Source organism: Bison bison, unplaced genomic scaffold, assembly GCF_000754665.1.
Source record: "Bison bison bison isolate TAMUID 2011002044 unplaced genomic scaffold, Bison_UMD1.0 scf7180017864269, whole genome shotgun sequence".
Lineage (NCBI taxonomy): Eukaryota > Metazoa > Chordata > Mammalia > Artiodactyla > Bovidae > Bison > Bison bison.
The window spans coordinates 565,245-583,636 of NW_011494841.1; the positions used below are offsets into that span (position 1 = coordinate 565,245).

General features: G+C 45.2%; 1 protein-coding gene across 1 annotated transcript in view; it reads right to left on the bottom strand.

Annotated features, from left to right (window-relative positions):
- The window catches only part of ERMARD (ER membrane-associated RNA degradation), a 30,146-nt gene extending 11,760 nt beyond the window's left edge, over positions 1–18,386 (bottom strand). Inside the window, exons 1-11 of the mRNA XM_010848517.1 lie at positions 18,094–18,386; positions 15,200–15,368; positions 13,782–13,921; positions 12,785–12,886; positions 12,402–12,491; positions 9,753–9,850; positions 9,175–9,311; positions 7,656–7,770; positions 6,597–6,699; positions 1,694–1,723; positions 720–788 (exon numbers count right to left, since the gene is read on the bottom strand). Of these exons, the coding sequence (XP_010846819.1) occupies positions 720–788; positions 1,694–1,723; positions 6,597–6,699; positions 7,656–7,770; positions 9,175–9,311; positions 9,753–9,850; positions 12,402–12,491; positions 12,785–12,886; positions 13,782–13,921; positions 15,200–15,368; positions 18,094–18,102 (1,062 nt within the window). The 5' untranslated portion in view covers positions 18,103–18,386. The remainder of the gene's footprint in view (positions 1–719; positions 789–1,693; positions 1,724–6,596; positions 6,700–7,655; positions 7,771–9,174; positions 9,312–9,752; positions 9,851–12,401; positions 12,492–12,784; positions 12,887–13,781; positions 13,922–15,199; positions 15,369–18,093) is intronic.
- Positions 18,387–18,392: the final 6 nt, after the last annotated feature.

The window sequence follows — 18,392 nt, forward strand, 5'->3', positions numbered from 1 at the left end:
TGATGTCACACAGCTGACTCCCAGTTAAAAAATATAAAAATTCTATTTACAGTCCAAAGAAGTCACTGCAATATCCTCATAAAATACAAAAATTTGACAAATAGAAACAGTTCTAAAAAATTATCTTCTCATCCAACACTCTATCTTACTAGTCACATCTGACTTTACTGTTAATAAAGCAGATAGAGTCCCTGCTACCAGCACAGATGGGCTTCCCTGCTGGCTCAGATGGTAAAGAATCTGCCTGCAATGCAGGAGACCTGGGTTCTATCTTTGAGCCAGGAAGATCCTCTGGAGAAGGGAATGGCTACCCACTCCAGTATTCTTGCCTAGAGAATCCCATGGACAGAGGAGCCTGGTGGGCTGCGCACATACAGTCCATAGGCTCACAGAGAGACGGACATGACTGAACGACTAACACTGTGACACGTTTCATCAATAAACTCACATAACCCACAAGTTCAAACACTGTTAGGACCAGGGTGACTAAGTCGTCAGGTCCTAGGGAAAGGACGTCTGAATAATCAGCATGAAGCACAGGACCTGAGCTTGCTCAGAGCTCAGCCAGCGTCGGCTGCAAAGACAGTGGAATTCAGACGTGTGAATGCTCCAGAAGCACTTCTGGGCAGGAAACAAGACAAAATTAATGTCATTTTTGAGAAGATCTAATCATATTGGTAAGTAGCAGGGTATTAAATTATAAATGCCTGACACTTTACCATTGCAGGCTCTCCCAGGAAAAGAGGAAGTTGGTTGATTTTACCATCATTCAAGTGTTTTGCCAATATCTAAAACAACAAAAGGAAGTAAATTGATTAACTGGTATACACATATACACACACAGCACTTTCAGTATCAAAAGATCCTATACATGTGGCATGACATGTGTTAAGTCCAAAGCAGATTAAATAAGAACAGTCTTAAAGTAGCAACCACCTATTTAAGAAAGGTCTTCTTAACCAATATAATGAGTTTAAGAAGATATATATATGTATTCTTAACTGTGTGAATGTATGTGTTCATGTGTTTACATGTGTCTAGGTGTGTGTATGTGCTCATATATATTCATGTATATGTATGTGCATGTACGGGCTTCCCTGGTGGCTCAGATGGTACAGAATCCACCTGCAATGCAGGAGACCCAGGTTCAATCCCTGGGTCAGGAAGATCCCCTGGAGAAGGGAATGGCAACCCACTCCAGTGTTCTTGCCTGGAGAATTCCATGGAGCCTGGGGCCTGGTGGGCTACAGTCCATGGAGTCACAAAGAGTCGGACACAACTGAGCAACTAACACACACTCACGTGTGCGTGTGTGCATGTGTGTGTTTACGGGTCGTTTGTGTGTATGTGTATGTATGTGTTTATGTACACCTGCAGACACTGTACATGGTGCGTTTACACATATATACATGTGTGTACCTGTATTTTGTGGCCTTTCCATAATTACTAATTAGCCGGAAAGCTATACTCAACACTATCATCAGCTTTTTCTTTTTTTCTGCTTATGTGAATAAGCATAAGCATATTATGTCCTCAATATTTTCCTGCGAGCATATGATTTATGGTTTTTAATTTGATTGGTTTAATTTTAATTAAAATCAAATCAAATTGATTTTTAATTTTATATTTTAATTTTTATTTTAAACAAATGCAACGTTCTGTTTATCTCAAGATATCTTAGAAGTTTACTTACTTCATCGAAGGTAGTATAAAGAGCTGTTGACTTCAGAAAAGGAAAGAAAATAAATAATTAAAGCAAAATACAAGTCATGTGACATTATTCAAAGCAGGAAAAAATTCTAGCACAGGGACACAAGTATGAAGCCTTCATTTGTAAATAAAACTTTATCTAGCAACACTTTGGGAAGGACGTGGCTGACAACATAAACACGATACACAAGGCATGAAGATACAGCGATCCTGGCGGGCAAGCCCCATGAGACTATCGCCCTCACACGCTCAGCAATTCAGGATCCCACAGCTTCACAAATCACTACTCACACACAGAGCACCTCTACTGATGGCTGGTATTTGTGTGCAAGTGAGCACAATCAAGTATTTTCTCCAACAAGCAGCCCGTGCCTTTCACACTTCTTGAGTAACTGGCACAGCAGGGTTTACAGATGTGGCTCGGGGCCAGACTGCCTCGACGTTCCAATCCCAACTTCAGCACCTTCTGCACGTGAAACCCCAAGGACCTTCACACACCCCAGTTTCTCTGCTAAACCAGAAATGAGGAACGCCCATCTCAAAGGCTTCTGGGGAAGTCAACACGATTTTACACACAGCATGCCAAAATCAGTATTGTGAGGAGGTCGAGCACCCAAAAAGCATGTTGCACTTATTAATGCTTAATAACAGATTTTCATTTTAATATTATCAAATATTCTTCAACATGTATTACTGTGCAGATGGCTCTAAAGCCTGTTCTGCTGATGCTAAAATCTCCCCTGAGCTCTATTCTAAGTATTCAACTGCCTACTAAATATCCCTACCACTTCCTCAAAAAGACTGAACTTCTCACTCATCTCCATAAATGATGAAAATTAACTTCTATCTTGTTTTACAGAATTGGTATAAATATCGTCTCTTGCACCCCTAATACACATAAGCTTCTAAAAAGTCACAAAGTCTCATTCATCTTCACAACCTCCATTGACTCTGAAGAGATCTTATGCCATAAAATAATCATAGAATTTGCAAAAGCAATTTATAGTTTTACAAAGTATTTTCATTTGTATATCGCCTTATAAGTAAACTGTATGAACATTATTTTTCATACAAAGTTAAAAGCACATTGTATTTCCTTCCTGACCACTTGCCCAGTCCCCATGTCTTTGAGAGAGAAGCTTCATCTAACTTATTTCATCTGTTTGATGACTGTCATTTATAACTTTATTGCTACTTCTGTCTCGGTTGTTTGGAAAAGGTATATGGATTCATTACATATTCTAATGTACTGTCTACAGATTATAAGATAAAGTCAAGCATGTATTTGCTGATACTTTTTAAGTTGACCTGTCTTTATACTTAGAAATGTCTCTTTATTTTTTATTTTTTTTAATTTAAATTTATTTATTTTAATTGGAGGCTAATTACTTTACAATATTGTATTGGTTTTGCCATACATCAACATGAATCTGCCACGGGTATACACATGTTCCAATCCTGAACCCCCCTCCCACCTCCCTCCCCATACCATCCCTCTGGGAAAAGTAGCTTTCCTTGGTGGCTCAGACGCTTAAGAGACTGCCTGCACTGCAGGAGACCCAGGTTCAATCCCTGGGTTGGGAAGATCCCCTGGAGAAGGAAATGGCACCCCACTCCAGTATTCTTGACTGGAGAATTCCATGGACAGAGGAGCCAGGTACAGCCCATGGGGTCGTGAACAGGCAGTTAGGACTGAGTGACTATCACTCACTCATCAGTACTGATGTTAGGTTTATTCTGGATAAAAGTCTGGGCTAAAATTTAAGATATTATTTGATAAACTGTATCCTCTGCAGAAACAGCCACAGTATCTACTTGTGCAGTGAAATGACAACGAAATGACCAAATTCATGAACCACAGCGTCATGCACTGAGTGGCCAGGACACCATGAAGTCAGCTCTAAGAACACTCGAATGAGAGCCGACACTGGGGCTCCAGCTCTTTCCACTGAAGGCCAGGCTTCACTCCATGACACTGGGCTGGGCAGAGCCCAGTGAGAGGCACTGGGTGTGGGCACCAGCGGGCACCAGCAGACCAAGTATGGGCATCCCAGGCCCAAGGGTGACACAGAGGCCTCTACAAAACGCAGGGCAGAGCCAGCTCCAGATGAGACAGAGGCAGAGCAGAGGGAAGCAGTGTTAGCGCTGAGCAGAGCCAGCTCCAGATGAGACAGAGGCAGAGGGAAGCAGTGTTAGCGCTGAGTAGAGCCAGCTCCAGATGAGACAGAGGCAGAGGGAAGCAGTGTTAGCGCTGAGCAGAGCCAGCTCCAGATGAGACAGAGGCAGTGCAGAGGGAAGCAGTGTTAGCGCTGAGTAGAGCCAGCTCCAGATGAGGCAGAGGCAGAGGGAAGCAGTGTTAGCGCTGAGCAGAGCCAGCTCCAGATGAGACAGAGGCAGTGCAGAGGGAAGCAGTGTTAGCGCTAAGTAGACAAGGCTCTGGGAGGTCACCCCTGTGGCCCCAAGTGGCCACGCAGGGAACAGCAGGCAAGGAAGAGGAAAGGTGTGCATGTCCAGGAACTGGCAAGGAGTCTAAATGATGCTGGTGAAATCAAGTAGAGAACAAAGTGCAGAAAGGCTGGGGCCAGACTCTGAGATCCTTTAAACCATGCAGAAACGTGAGCAGTGCAATCAGGTGCTGGAAGTCATGAAAGGCTTTTAAGCAGATGGGTTCATAGAAGACACAGGAATACTCATAAACTTAGCAAATAATCAGTGGCAGTGTGATTAGAGGAGGAGGAGAAGCACGAAGACCTGTGAGACACAAGCTCAGGTGAGCAAGATACGAGCCAGCGAGGCCGAGCACTGATGGACCATGGGATAAATCAGGGGCAGGACCGACTAGCAGGGTGACGCACAGGAGGATGGAGGACAAGCGGAGCACAGTTGGCGCCGAAGCTGGATGCAGAGCCATGAAGAGGACAGAGTTATGTCTGACTCTTTGCAACCCCATGAATCACAGCACGCCAGGCCTCCCTGTCCTTCACCAACTCCCGGAGCCTTCTCAAACTCATGTCCATCGAGTCAGTGATGCCATCCAACCATCTCATCCTCTGTCGTCCCCTTCTCCTCCCGCCTTCAATCTTTCCCAGCATCAGGGTCTTTTCAAATGAGTCAGCTCTTCGCATCAGGTGGCCAAAGTATTGGAGTTTCAGCTTCAACATCAGTCCTTCCAATGAATATGCAGGACTGATCTCCTTTAGGATGGACTGGTTGGATCTCCTTGCAGTCCAAGGGACTCTCAAGAGTCTTCTCCAACACACAGTTCAAAAGCATCAATTCTTCGGGGCTCAGCCTTCTTTATGGTCCATCTCTGACATCCATACATGACTACTGGAAAAACCATAACTTTGACTAGACGGACCTTTGTCAGCAAAGTAATGTCTCTGCTTTTTAATATGCTGTCTAGGTTGGTCATAGCTTTTGTTCCAAGGAGCATCTTTTAATTTCATGGCTGCAGTCACCATCTGCAGTGATTTTGGAGCCCAATAAAGTCTGTCACTGTTTCCATTGTTTCCCCATCTATTTCCATGAAGTGATGGGACCAGATGCCAAGATCTTAGTTTTTTGCACGTCAGCAGATGGCGGAGTAGAAAGACGTGCGCTCATCTTCTCCTGCGAAAACTCCAAAACTGCGGCTCACCGCTGAACCACTGCCGACAGGAGGATGCTGGAGCCCACCGAAAAAAGACACCCATGTCCAGGGACGAAGGAGAAGCCCAGACAAGACGGTAGGAGGGGCAAGATCATGTGTGGAATAAGGATAGTAAGGAATATCAGAGAACAAACTTGTGGAAGAAGAAAAATGCCTCTTTTGAAATAAAGTAAATCTGGGAGCTGGGGAAGCGCCTATGAACATATTCAACAAACAGGTGCAAACGTACCACAGGAGATCAAAGAACTGTGAGTGAGAAAGAATGCCTTGAAGACGGCTGGATTTAACGCGCTGAACCCCCCTCTCAGCACTGCTTTAGCGGCATCAACAACTCGTGCCATGTGGGGCTCTCATTTCCGTTAGTTTCGGAGTATTTTCTGACTGGTGTTGCTCCCACACAGGTCACAGCTCAGACACTGGATTATGTGAGCTCTCCCAGGGGATGCATATAAAGAGGAGTAGAGGGCTGAGAGCAGGGTTTTTTGAGGAATGCCTATTTACCGGGAAAAAAGAGGAAGACGAACTAGGCAAAGAAACAAGAACACCAGGTAGGGCAGATGCTTGTGCTCGTCCCACAATAGATATTCTCCCTTTCCCCTAGCTAATGCATTCTCCCATAGCCCACTAGGGCACGGCCACTCAAAGGCATCTCTAAGCCCCACCGGCAGCTCTGGCCAAAAGGAAGCAGGCTCTTCAGAGAAGGCAAGCTGCAAACCACCCATGCCCACCTTGTGGGGTTGCAATAGCACACCAGTAACCATGGCTACAGAGAAAGCATGAGCACCAACCGCTTTTATGACATCATTAAGTTTAAAAAACGACTTGGAAATTTTTTTTTCCCATTTTTATCCTGCCCAGTTGTGTCTGACTCTTTGCAACCTCATGGACTATACAGTCCATGGAATTCTCCAGGCCAGAATACTGGAGTGGGTAGCCTTTCCCTTCTCCAGGGATCTTCCCAACCCAGGCCTCCCACACCACAGTCAGATTCTTTACGAGCTGAGCCACAAGGGAAGACTCACAGATAAATATAAATCATACAAAATCAAAATAGGAAACCACAAAAAATGACAGTCAAGCCTTCCAAAGAAAGTTCTTGCGAGAAAATTCATTTAACGATAAACAAAAACAAGATGGTAAAAACTTTAATTAGGGACAGAAAACCGTCAGCACAGCAGCAGCCAGCAGCACCAACCACCAGGCAGGCGAGCAGGCGACCACCAGGCACGCGTACCTCAGCAGTGAGAAGCCTCTTTGGACATTCGTTAACTTCAGCAAACACCCTCCTAAGTCCAGTCTCCAGCTGCATCAACAACAATATGGCACAGTCAGCAAATCTGCGAAATTGAAGGAAAGCAGTGAAACTTCATGTTTTAAAGGTGAACTCTGGCGCTAACACCATAATGATAAGGGTGCTGCTTTCCAGGGTTCCCCACGTATGTCCAAAGCAGCGAGGGTGACATCACTCACTAACACGAGAAACAGAAGCAGAGTCAGGTTTCACAAAGCAGCGAGGGTGGCGTCACTCACTAACACGAGAAACAGAAGCAGAGTCAGGTCTCACGGGTAAGCGACAATACAACTGTCTTCTGGTGTTTTAATGATGATGAGACATTTTAGAAGCTGCAGCAGAACAGAATGTCACCAAATACCTGCCAAACTTGTTTCATCTAGAAAGTACTCAGACACCAGGGTGCCAGTGGGCTCTCACGGTTTCCAATCAAGTGTCTGCATCAGGACAGAGTAACGGGGAGAGAAGTGGAGCCCGCTGACCTCCCAGACCAACACCCAGGGCCTGCTCCCCGGGGAACAGAGGCAACTGACAACCTCTGTCCTGATTCTCTAACACTGCACATCGTGTTTCAGTCACAGTAAGAGCTTGAAAAATATTAGTAAGTCCATTCAAAAAAGTAACTATTGGGGCGCTCCTTGGTGGCCGAGTGGTTAGGACCCTGGGTTTCTACAGCCATGGCCCGGGCTCAATCCCTGATCAGGGAACTGGGGTCCTGCGAGGTGTGCAGAGCAGCCAAAATGATTTCTTAATTTCTAAAATAAAAATTAAATTAAAATAATTATCATTATTAACTATATAAAACTGTACCAAAAAACAAAAAAATGTTTAAAACACAATTACGAGATGCCTTTCAATTAATTACAGGAAGATAATTTATGCTCGGGTCGACTCCTGTTCGCTTTTACTCCAACAGCAACACAGTACGGGAGGCAGAGGCTTCTAGGAAGGCCTGGCCTCCAGACCACCAGTGGCCACTCTGTAAAGCCACACTGCAGGTACCTGTGAGACTTTAACTTGGTTAATGCAACTTCCCAATATGGCAACATGATTTTCAGTATAAACGTGGACTTCTTCATCACTTCTTCTAATACTGAAAGCACCTCAGATGTAACATCTGTAAAATAGCAAACATTTTTAAGCACAATCACACTGATCAGTGGAAAAAAGGCGTGAACACACTTAGGGAGTCATGCCACTGGGCCGACCTCTTTAAGAAGACGGACCGTGGGCAATGTGTGCCGTCTAAGAGAGAGGCTACCTGAATGAGGCCAGGGCGGCAGGTGACCATGTGGGGGCCCAGGGCGACCCCTGGGCCCCCACACAGAGGCTGCAACTGTGTGAGCAGAAGAGTTCAGGGGCAACTGGTTGACCACGCTGACCAAGAAAATACATCTTCCAAAGATACAGGAAGCAAGAGTGAACCCAAAGGTAAACTCCGGACTTAAGGTGACCATGCCGTGTCCATGTCGGCTCATCCATCCGTGGCAACCGACGTCCCACGTGGTGAGAGACGCTGACAAGGGAGACCGGTGGGGGAACCTCTGCACCTCCTTCCTGATTCTGTTGTAAACTTAAAACTGCTCTACACAAGTCAAGTCTTAAAAAATATATGCTGTTGGCAGTCACCAGACGACCAAAAGATTCCATGATACCAAAAGGCTAAGACCACTGGGGCCAAGATGCTGTGTGCTCTTCCCACCAGGGTTTACATCAGCAAGTACAGACACGGCATGTCTACCTCCAGACAGGAAAAGGAATGGGCCTGGAGCAGACACAGCGTTTATCTGTTCTCTTGAAGTCCTGTGTTGTCAACCTCACTAACCTGCTAAGACTGCGACGTGAAAAAAAAAAAAGGTGATATTTGTTGCTGTTCAGTTGCTAGATTGTGCCCAGCTCTTGGTCACCCCGTGGACTGCAGCCCCAGGCTTCTCTGACCATGGCATTTCCCAGGCAAGAATACTGGAGTGGGCTGCCATTTCCTTCTCCAGGGGATCTTCCCAACCCAGAGACTGAATCCTCGTCTCCTGGGCTGGCAGATGGGTTCTTTCCACTGAGCCACCAGGGAAGTCCCAGGATGGCACAGGAGAGCACTTACACCAGGGGCACTTCTGGCCTCGCCATTAAGAGAGCTGAGCAAGAGAGCCGAGAGGAGGGAGTGCACGCCACAGATGGCCCAAGCCACACGTCTGCACGAGACGCCGATTTTACCAATGCTGGTTCATGTTGATTAGTATTATTAATATTGATCAACATTATTAATATTATTCACCAATAATATTAACACTGATTCATGTAGCCGTGATCGTCAGACTCCCGGTGCCAAACCTGGGGGCACCATGCGAAGAGGTGAGGATTTATGTGGCAAAGTTTAAGAGGTTCTTCATGAAACTTTCAAAGGCATGTTGCCCCTGGAGAGTAACTATTCCTCCCACAGAGCTCGAGTCTCAGTCCTGCTTAATAACACTATAAACACCTTTACAAAGACAGAGTCAAAGAAAAACGTGAAATTGGTACTTGCCAGGAAAAACGATCAAATCCTCTAGGCTCGTAAGAGTCACGAAAGGTCGATGTGCCAATGTGAAGTTCGTCTGTTGAAGGAAGCCGGTCAGTAGCTGACCCAGTCCTGCTGTCAGCAGCACCATCATTGAGCAGTATCTAGTGGGAAATAGCACAGACATCTGTCAGAAACACGAACCCAGCACACATATGAAAAGCTCTACTTAGAAAAAAAAAAGTTTAAAATTAAAAAAGCAAAACAGTATCAAATTTCAGAAAATCCCACTGGCTGTGGGGATGAAGCTGTGCAGTGGCCCAGAGGACCAGTGACCTCTCAGGAACCGGTGAGCTGAAACCCAGGACGCCACCCACTGGAAGCTGTGCATGTCACCACTTCCGCTGCTGAGAGTAAGTCAGTGAAATCGTAACCCGATCACCACAGCAGCCATTCGGCCACTAACATCCAGCTTTGTCTTCAACATCCTGAACCCAAACTCTCTTATTTATCTCAAAACACATCTTTCCTTGATATGAAATTCAAAACAAAACAAGCTTCTCAGCATATGAAGAAAGCGCGCGCATGCCTCCCCGAGCACCTACTTGGGCGGAACCTCCTGAGGGGCCGCGAAGCCGTGCCACAGGACGTTGCGGAGGTTGAGCCCGCGCGGAGAGCCCACGAAGACCTTGAGCACGTCCATCTGGGGGGGGCAGGGCACGGGGTTACTCAGGAGCCAACCCAGCTGGGACCACGTGAGCTTTCCTCCCCGGAACCGAGGGCACCACGAGTGCAGAGCACGGAAGCCCACAGGAACGAACCCGTGCGTGCCGAGCACTCGCGTCAGACGCTTTCTGCTCGTATTCCTTCCTCGCTCGCCCTGGGGACGCCCTCTGAGGGAGATGCTGTACTCGCGCCACACACGTGAGAGGCATACGGCAGGGAGGGGTGAGACCAGGGGTGCAGAGGCCCCAGAGCCACAAGTGGATGGGACCCCCCAGGACACACCGCTTCCAGGCCACACGTCGAGAGGCCCCGTCGGTAGATAAGACAACTCCATGACAAACGACAGACGAGACTGCACGGCAGGCAGCCGAGCAACAAGGCTCGGCCTCCTGTCTGACGTGAAGCTCTCCATTCACCTGCTCCATCCTCCTACCCATCAACACAGAGTGAAGACCCTCCAGTACGAGGATCCTGCTTGTCCAGCTCCAACACTAACACCTTCCCTGAGCATTCTCTGGGTGTGCAGCACCACGCGTTACAGGAGATTCAGAACACACGGAAGCTGCTCAGAGACTAAGAGGACTCAGACCCGTGTGGCAAGAAAGAGGAGTTGAGACTCCCAGAGACTCACAAAAGGACTGAAGCTGCTTCATTCACCTGCAGACTCGGGGGGAAGGGGAGACAGGTGCTCTGAATGCCCCCAGGGGCAGGAACTCACACACGGGGTTTTAACTCAGCACCAGAACATCTGACAGCCAGTCCTTCTGTGTTACTCCAAGTAGTCCTGGCTCTCACACTAACTTAAAATACTTCAACATGAACTTAGTTAAATATCAAAAACTATAACAACATTAATAATTAAATATTACTTCCTTAAAATTTACTACTATTTTAAATGAATTGTTCATACCATCTGGGAAATTACAAGTATATATGCCAAGGATCTAGGAAAATTACCTGGGAGCTGCAAGGGCTGTGGGTGGACACAAGGCTCACTGCACAACACAGGCAGAAAACAGAGGACAGAGCAAAACAAGGGATTTAGGAGTTCAGTGTGACGACAAGCAGTCTGTACTTCACTCCACACGCTCCACCAAAGGAAATGACCCTAAGCTGGCAGGGGGTAACGAACTACCAGGAAGCGCAGGAAAGCTTCACTGACAGCAATTTCTCAGTGAGTCCCGTCTGTAAACGTCCTCCTGGTGGGCACCACCCTGGCTTGTTTCTTCACCTTGACCTGACTTATTCAGTTGCCTGAAGGTTACTCACTGGTCTTAAACAATCATGATCATGTGGCCTCGAAAAGACTTTGAAAAAGTACCCATTTTTAAACTGGCATCTAAATTTTTTTTCAACTTAAGTTTCAGTAGCTGCAAAAGGTATACTTTCTCACGTGTTAAAAATATTGATTTTTTAAATAATAAAATTGTAATAAAAGATGCTTACTCCTTGGAAGGAAAGTTATGACCAACCTAGATAGAATATTCAAAAGCAGAGACATTACTTTGCCAACAAAGGTCCGTCCAGTTAGGGCTATGGTTTTTCCAATGGTCACGTATGGATGTGAGAGTTGGACTGTGAAGAGAGCCGAGTGCCAAAGAATTGATGCTTTTGGACTGTGGTGTTGGAGAAGACTCTTGAGAGTCCCTTGGACTGCAAGGAGATCCAACCAGTCTATTCTAAAGGGGATGAGTCCTGGGTGTTCGTTGGAAGGACTGATGCTGAGGCTGAAACTCCAATACTTTGGCCACCTGATGTGAAGAGTTGACTCACTGGAAAAGACTCTGATGCTGGGAGGGATTGGGGGCAGGAGGAGAAGGGGACGACAGAGGATGAGATGGCTGGATGGCATCACCGACTCAATGGACATGAGTTTGGGTAAACTCTGGGAGTTGGTGATGGACAGGGAGGCCTGGTGTGCTGCAGTTCATGGGGTTGCAGACAGTCAGACATGACTGAGCGACTGAACTAAACTGAACTGAACTCTTTAAAGGGTTAAAATTTTACTCTTAAATAAGTTAGTATTATATCTTCTAGAATTACTATTATAATACACAATGAGATCAATAGACTTCAAATTACTCATTTGTCTGGCCCCCAGAGGTTACTATATCAGAGGCTATTCCTCCAGCGTCATCACACCAGAGGCTCTACACATGAGGTCATCACACCTGCTCATCACACCAGAGGCCCTACACATGAGGTCATCAAATGGGTTCGTCACACCAGAGGCACCACACCTGCTCGTCACACCAGAAGCTCTTACACCAGAGGCTCCTACACCTGAGGTCATCACATCAGAGGGTATCATCAAAGCACATGAGCACCAGGACAAGAGAGAGGTGTGTCTCTTGGCTGGAAGCATGGCAATTTTGGCGGAAAGGGTCTGGGAAAGGAAAGTAAGCTTGAATCCCTGAGATAATTAATTTTTTCCTAACATAGTATCAATTTTTGAGGAACAAAAATAGAGTTAACATTGATTGTTTTGGGCTCTTTTTCCTCCATCGGTTTTAACTGGACAAGCTTACCACAGGCTGCCCAAAGACTTGAGCAAGTTCCTCAGATGCGAGCAGATCTCTTAAAAGAAAGGGGCAGTCCTTCCCAATCAGTAAATATACCTGAAATTCAAACAAACTTATGTAACAACTGTATTACAATGAGCCAAATCACATTAACCAAAACATCACCCACAAAGCGGGTGTCTGCACAGATGAGGGGAGGAAAGAACTGGAGACACTGATGTTTCTGATCTCACAATCATTCAAAAAGAAAAATATTTCAAAAATCTGTGCCAAGTGATTATACAGGAAAATAATAATTAAAATCTAGAAATCTCAATGAAACTGCAAAACAGTTTACTGTTCATTCAGACACTTTACGCGGCCAGCAGTGAAAGAGTCCTCACACTCACATCACCCAGGGCTCGCTCCAGACACGACGAGAGCTTCATGAGGCTGAGGCAAATACTGGGAGATTCAGGACTCCTCAAGGCACCAAGTATTTCAGGAAATAACTGTTTAGAATAAGACACGTCAGAATTCATGTTCAATAAGCATTATTTCTCAAAGTCACAATTTTATTAATGAAATTCAAACCTTGAAAGATTTAATTAGCATATTTTAATGACTGTGTTGGTGTAGGCAAACATTTTTTATATAAATACAACAAAATACAAAGAATCAAGAAAAACATTTGAATACCAAAGGAGGTTTTGGGAAGTTCTTTATGTAAATGTTTATTAAAAGCAATACATTTGGCATAACTGTAAACTGGAAAGTCAAATACTTTGACCTAAATCTTATATCTCATTTTGATTACGTCTTAAAAACATAAATAAGGCAGCTCACCCTGCCACTTAAGTGAGCTACTACACAGGGAGAGGGAAGGCCCTGCCACTCTGTATGAGGAAAGCCAAGTATTTTAGAGTTAGATTTTTATAGTTACTGCTCTACTGTAATCATTTAATGTGCCAAGGGAAATGGCTAGTTTGAACCTTGAACTACCCCACCTCCCTTCTGCCACCCTCAACAAGCCAAGCGTCCCCACCTCAAGTCCCCTCGTCCCAATGCCTCAAGAACATCTTTTGATCAGTCTGGAAGGTCTTTCTTTTTTTTTTTTTTGGAGCTGTCCAATTTTTCTGTCCTGGGACCAGCAGAACCCATGCACCAAACCACCTCCCCGAACCCTGATCCTGACACTGCATCCAGAAACCTCCTTTGGGCAAAGGATGTCTCTCAGCTCAGGCTTTGCAAACAGCTCCAACTTTCCCTAGCAACACTCAAGCCTTCTCACAGCCCAGGGCCCAGAGGACAGAGGATACCCCTTTAAAATCAGCAAGGAGCAAAGGCCTCTAAGTGGAATCTGCAGTCTTTCATTTCTAAGACTTTGTTGCTGTTCAAAAGCCAAACCTCTGGAACACCTGTCCACTGGAGCGCCGGTGCGTATCGCATTTCAAACTGCCCCTCGGGCAGAGACGACAGATGCAGGTGGACAGCCTGGCACACGGGGCCCAGCAGCCGCACGCTTTCCCGGTGGTCCAGACCCTGGGCTGCAAGGGCGAGACAGCAAGTGAGCTCCGCATTGTGTGACGAAAACGCCTACATTGTCAAAGTGCTTCAATGATGAAATTTCCACAAAATTAAGAACCAGTTTAAGCTGAACTTAAAACAAAGATACTCATGTTGTGGAAAATAAGTTACATATGTGTTTACCTGATTATAAAAGAAAAACTGTCAGAGAGTTTGAAAAATACAGAAAGGTTCAAATAAGACAAAAAATATTTTTTTAATTTCTTTACCTGTATGTAAGTTTGTATATATAATACTTTAACCTGACTTTTTAATGTAACATTATTAGACCAGATTTCCAATGACATTAATTTATAATTATTATTATTATTTTGGAACATATTTATAATATGAATTTTTGGTTTGAGGGTTTTTTCCGTAAGTTTTGGCTGAACATTTACACGGTTCACAACCCAAAAACATAAAAGGGTGGAAGTCTCTCTCATGGCACCAGTTCTCCTTCCTATAGCAGCTTTCATATTTCAAGAAATGTTATACATTTCTTGAGTGTATTTAGAAATATTCATACATACACAAGCAAATATTACATGTTGCCCCTATTGTTTCGCTCTGCCATATAGCTCAGAGAGATTTCTGGGCCAGAAAGATGGGCCCCCTTACTCTCTTCCACCCCGCATAATGTTCCCTTGCGCACACTCTTCATAATTTGTTTGAGCAATCCCATAGTGCTTGACATCTGGCTATTTCCAGTGCTCTTCCCTTCTTTCTTCTCTGTCACAGAATGCTGCAAGGAGCCACCTGCCACAGGCACATGCTCACACCTGTGACTGGACCTGTCCTGTATGCTCCTGGATGGAACTGCTGGGCCAGAGTATGTTTGCTTATAATTTTTACAACTATTTTAAAATATTCCAGTCCACATCCCTACTTAAAAAAAGGTACAAGAATGCCCAGAAGACATGTAAAATAACTGTATATACCACTGGTCACCCCATACCCTTAACTCATGACTTCTGTCTGCTTCCCTTTTCCACCAGGACTGCAGGCCAAGAGCCCTCAGCCCACACAGCCTCCAACCCCCCTCCTCACCTGCAGCTTTCCCCTCACTCCCCTGTGCTTCTCTGGTCTCACTCCCTCTCTCTCCACACCGATTCTTTTTCTCTTTGAGCTAAGCCTGTACTATTAATATAACATCTTCTAACCCAAAAAGCAGTGGTCAGAAAGGGAAAGTTTACAGGTTAAGACATTTTAAAGAGAACAGTATTGATGGGCATTTGGGCTGCAGGCAAAATACAAACCTGATTCTGTATAAACCATGCAGTCTGTAATTTTCTTCCAGCATACTTCACCGTTTTGAGTTACAATGCTGCTGATGTCGCAACTTTCTCTGACTTCAAACCCAAGTTTACAGATCATGTCATACACTGAAGGAGAAAGACAGGTGGCAATCGGCTCCCCAACTAATATCTGAAATATAAAACATAAAACACACTCTTCAACAGAAAATATTAACTTTATAATATATTTAAGTCACAGGAAAACTGTTATGTCTTATAGAATATACTCAGGAATAGTTACTGTGTTAACACTTTCTGGATGTCAGAAGAACTATATGATTAAAACACTGTGATTAAATATTAACTAAAGATTACTTATGCAAATATTTTCAAGTAAATGTTTAAAGATATTATTTTATTAAACATAGTATTTTTAACATAAGAATTTACAGAAGCTCAGAATATTTTATGGATAGTGCATTTCCTTTCAGCATTCACAAATTATCCCAAAGTTATCAAAATAAGCATTTTTAAATGAGGGCTGAGAAAAATAGGAAATCAAGCTACTAAATGAATTAAACATTAAATAATGCTAAAACGGAGCAAAATGCATAATTCCGACTCCCTACATAGTCTAAAAAGCAGCAAACCATGCTGCTTTTTCATAAAAAGTTAAATAAAACCAATTCTTCATAATTCTCCTGACATTACGCTAAGATCACCCAATAACTGCAGAGAGATCATATTCTAGATCTGAAAAGGACCTGGTGTCTTTATGAGATGTGTTAAGGGGTGTGCATTCTCCAACATCAGTAAGTCTCGGCAGCTTCCTAATTTGGAAGCCAGTTGGCTTCAGTTCCCCCATCCCCGTCAGTGTCACCCATTATCCTGTCCACTCTTCCTGTCCCCAAAAGCTTCATTCCTGCTCTCAGCCTTGAAGTCAACCAATGCTTTCAGGTCCCAGCAATTGAGGTACTCCCTGAGAGATTTGTGTGGAATATTCGGCAATCCTCTGTGGCTGACACCCGCTCAGCCAGTCAGCACACTTTCCTTGGAACACTGCAAGACAGCGTGGGAGGGGGCACTCGCTTCTCCTGCCTGCAGCCTGGCAACTTCCTGCGCCTTTCTGGGTAATTTCCACTCCTTTGAGCATTGCCCTGCAGTTGCAGTGCCTCCTGCTGCAGCAGCTGATTCCAGTCTGCAATCTTTCCAACACCCGCAGGACTGGCTTCACCCGAGAACGCCCACCAGAAACACACACCATGCATCCGGTGACTTCCCTACAGAACTCTGCATCCTACTTGCCAGGCTCTTCCATGCAGCTCTGCAGCACAATTTCCTCCTCAGAGACCTGAGTTTCAGCCATGCAGGGACTCTCCTCTAAGTGTTGAAGCTTTAAAATGCCAACCACTTCCCTCAGCTCCTTCAGTCCTCTGGAGTGACTGCTTCCTGCAGCTGCCATCTCCACCACACTTTCATAGATCTCACTTTATCCCTCACATAACTAGTTAACAATTTTATTCCTAGTTAACACTTGATCATAGTGTGAAAACTCCTGTGGTCTGTCTCTGGACAAAAACAAAAATACAACTCAAAAAGGTTACATTCACATCAAAAGGGACTCCTTGCATTTTAAAAAAGCATTTGAATTCTAAAGGAATGAGCTGAAGTTCTGGAGTGACAGGAGACAGGCAGAAGTGATATTTCTGCACAAAAACTTATCTATTCCACTAGTAAAGTGGGCCCTGAATTTCACAGCTGAGGTTGTAAGTCTCTTTTGGTTGTAAACACCGGATCAACACAGTCGTGCCTCAGACTCAACCAAACAGTAAGATCCTGGAGCAGAGAGACCAGGTCTTACACAACACTGTACGCCCAGGACACAGCAGATGCTGGAACACGATAAATGAAAAACAAAAGTTAAATGAATTATTGGCTCCTCCTACCCCCAGTTGGTGGCTCAGAGGGTAAAGAATTAGGTTCAATCCCTGGGTTGGGAAGATCCCCTGAAGAAAAGAATGGCAACCCACTCCAGTACTCTTGCCTGGAGAATCCCATGGACAGAGCATCCTGATGGGCTACAGTCCATGGGGTCGCAGAGAGTCCTATACAACTGGGCAATTAACACTTTCACCCTGAGTTGAAATGGACCTCTCTAAGGCTCCAAGACCTTCAGATTTGGGGAATGGCTACATTCTACTCCTACAAACAGACATGCAATTCTAGAAGTTGGCTTATAGGTTAACTTTTTAAGTTTATACTGTCTTAGACAAGAAGAGACCCTGCTGTTAAACAAGAAATAAAATCCAACCTCAAATCAACAAATAATAGATGCTGCAACGCTTTAACTGCCACTCAAGACAATATCTCTTCTGCGTGTTACACTCAGGGACATGCCTGTCCTCCCACCAGAAGCCCCAAAGCCTGCATTTGTGTGTGTGTGTATCCCTCCGTGTCTTCTTTGGTACTTCAGTGTCTTGCCCAGAGCAGCATGGGATAATGCAAATGAGTTTGTTTGAGAGCTAGAATAATCTGAATTTGAATTCTTCCTCAGACTCTTTTCCACTTCTTGCCTTGGAAATGTTAACATACCTGAAACTTTCCAGTGTAAAACGGGGCAAAACATGACCACCTTCTATGGTTGCAGTAATCAGAGATAATACTTGAAAAGCACCCGGGACACAGTACTCAGCACTCAACAAGTAGCAGCTAGTACTAAAAACTGCTCACAGATAATCGATTGACACTGAAATCCCTGAGAGAGGAAAGTAAAATCTTTATTGTGAGGCAACCCCACTGAGGCAGCCAGTTAATGAGACCCTTTGATTTAGTTTTACGTTATCAAAGTGGCCTAAAGATATCAACTACAATTCTAATTTTCAAGTGTGAACCAGAGGCCTGATCACCACACATACTTCCCACATCGCTAAGGAACCACCTAGAGGACACTTCCTTTAGGGACGAAGGCCAGTCAGAACAAAGCCTAAAAGCCACGGCGCGCTGCGCGTGCCCGCCCGCTGTCGTGGGAACAGCTCCTGGACTTCGCGGTGGCGGCTGCAGAGCTTCCCCTCGCGCGCAGGGCGCAGGCTCGGTCCCCACGGCACGTCCTCGCAGACTTCAGCCAGGACCTGAGCCACCGAACGCGGGGTCGGCGACACCAGGGAGCACGAGAGCGGAAGTGGGGCCCAGCAGCCGCCCACTCGGGCGGACACGA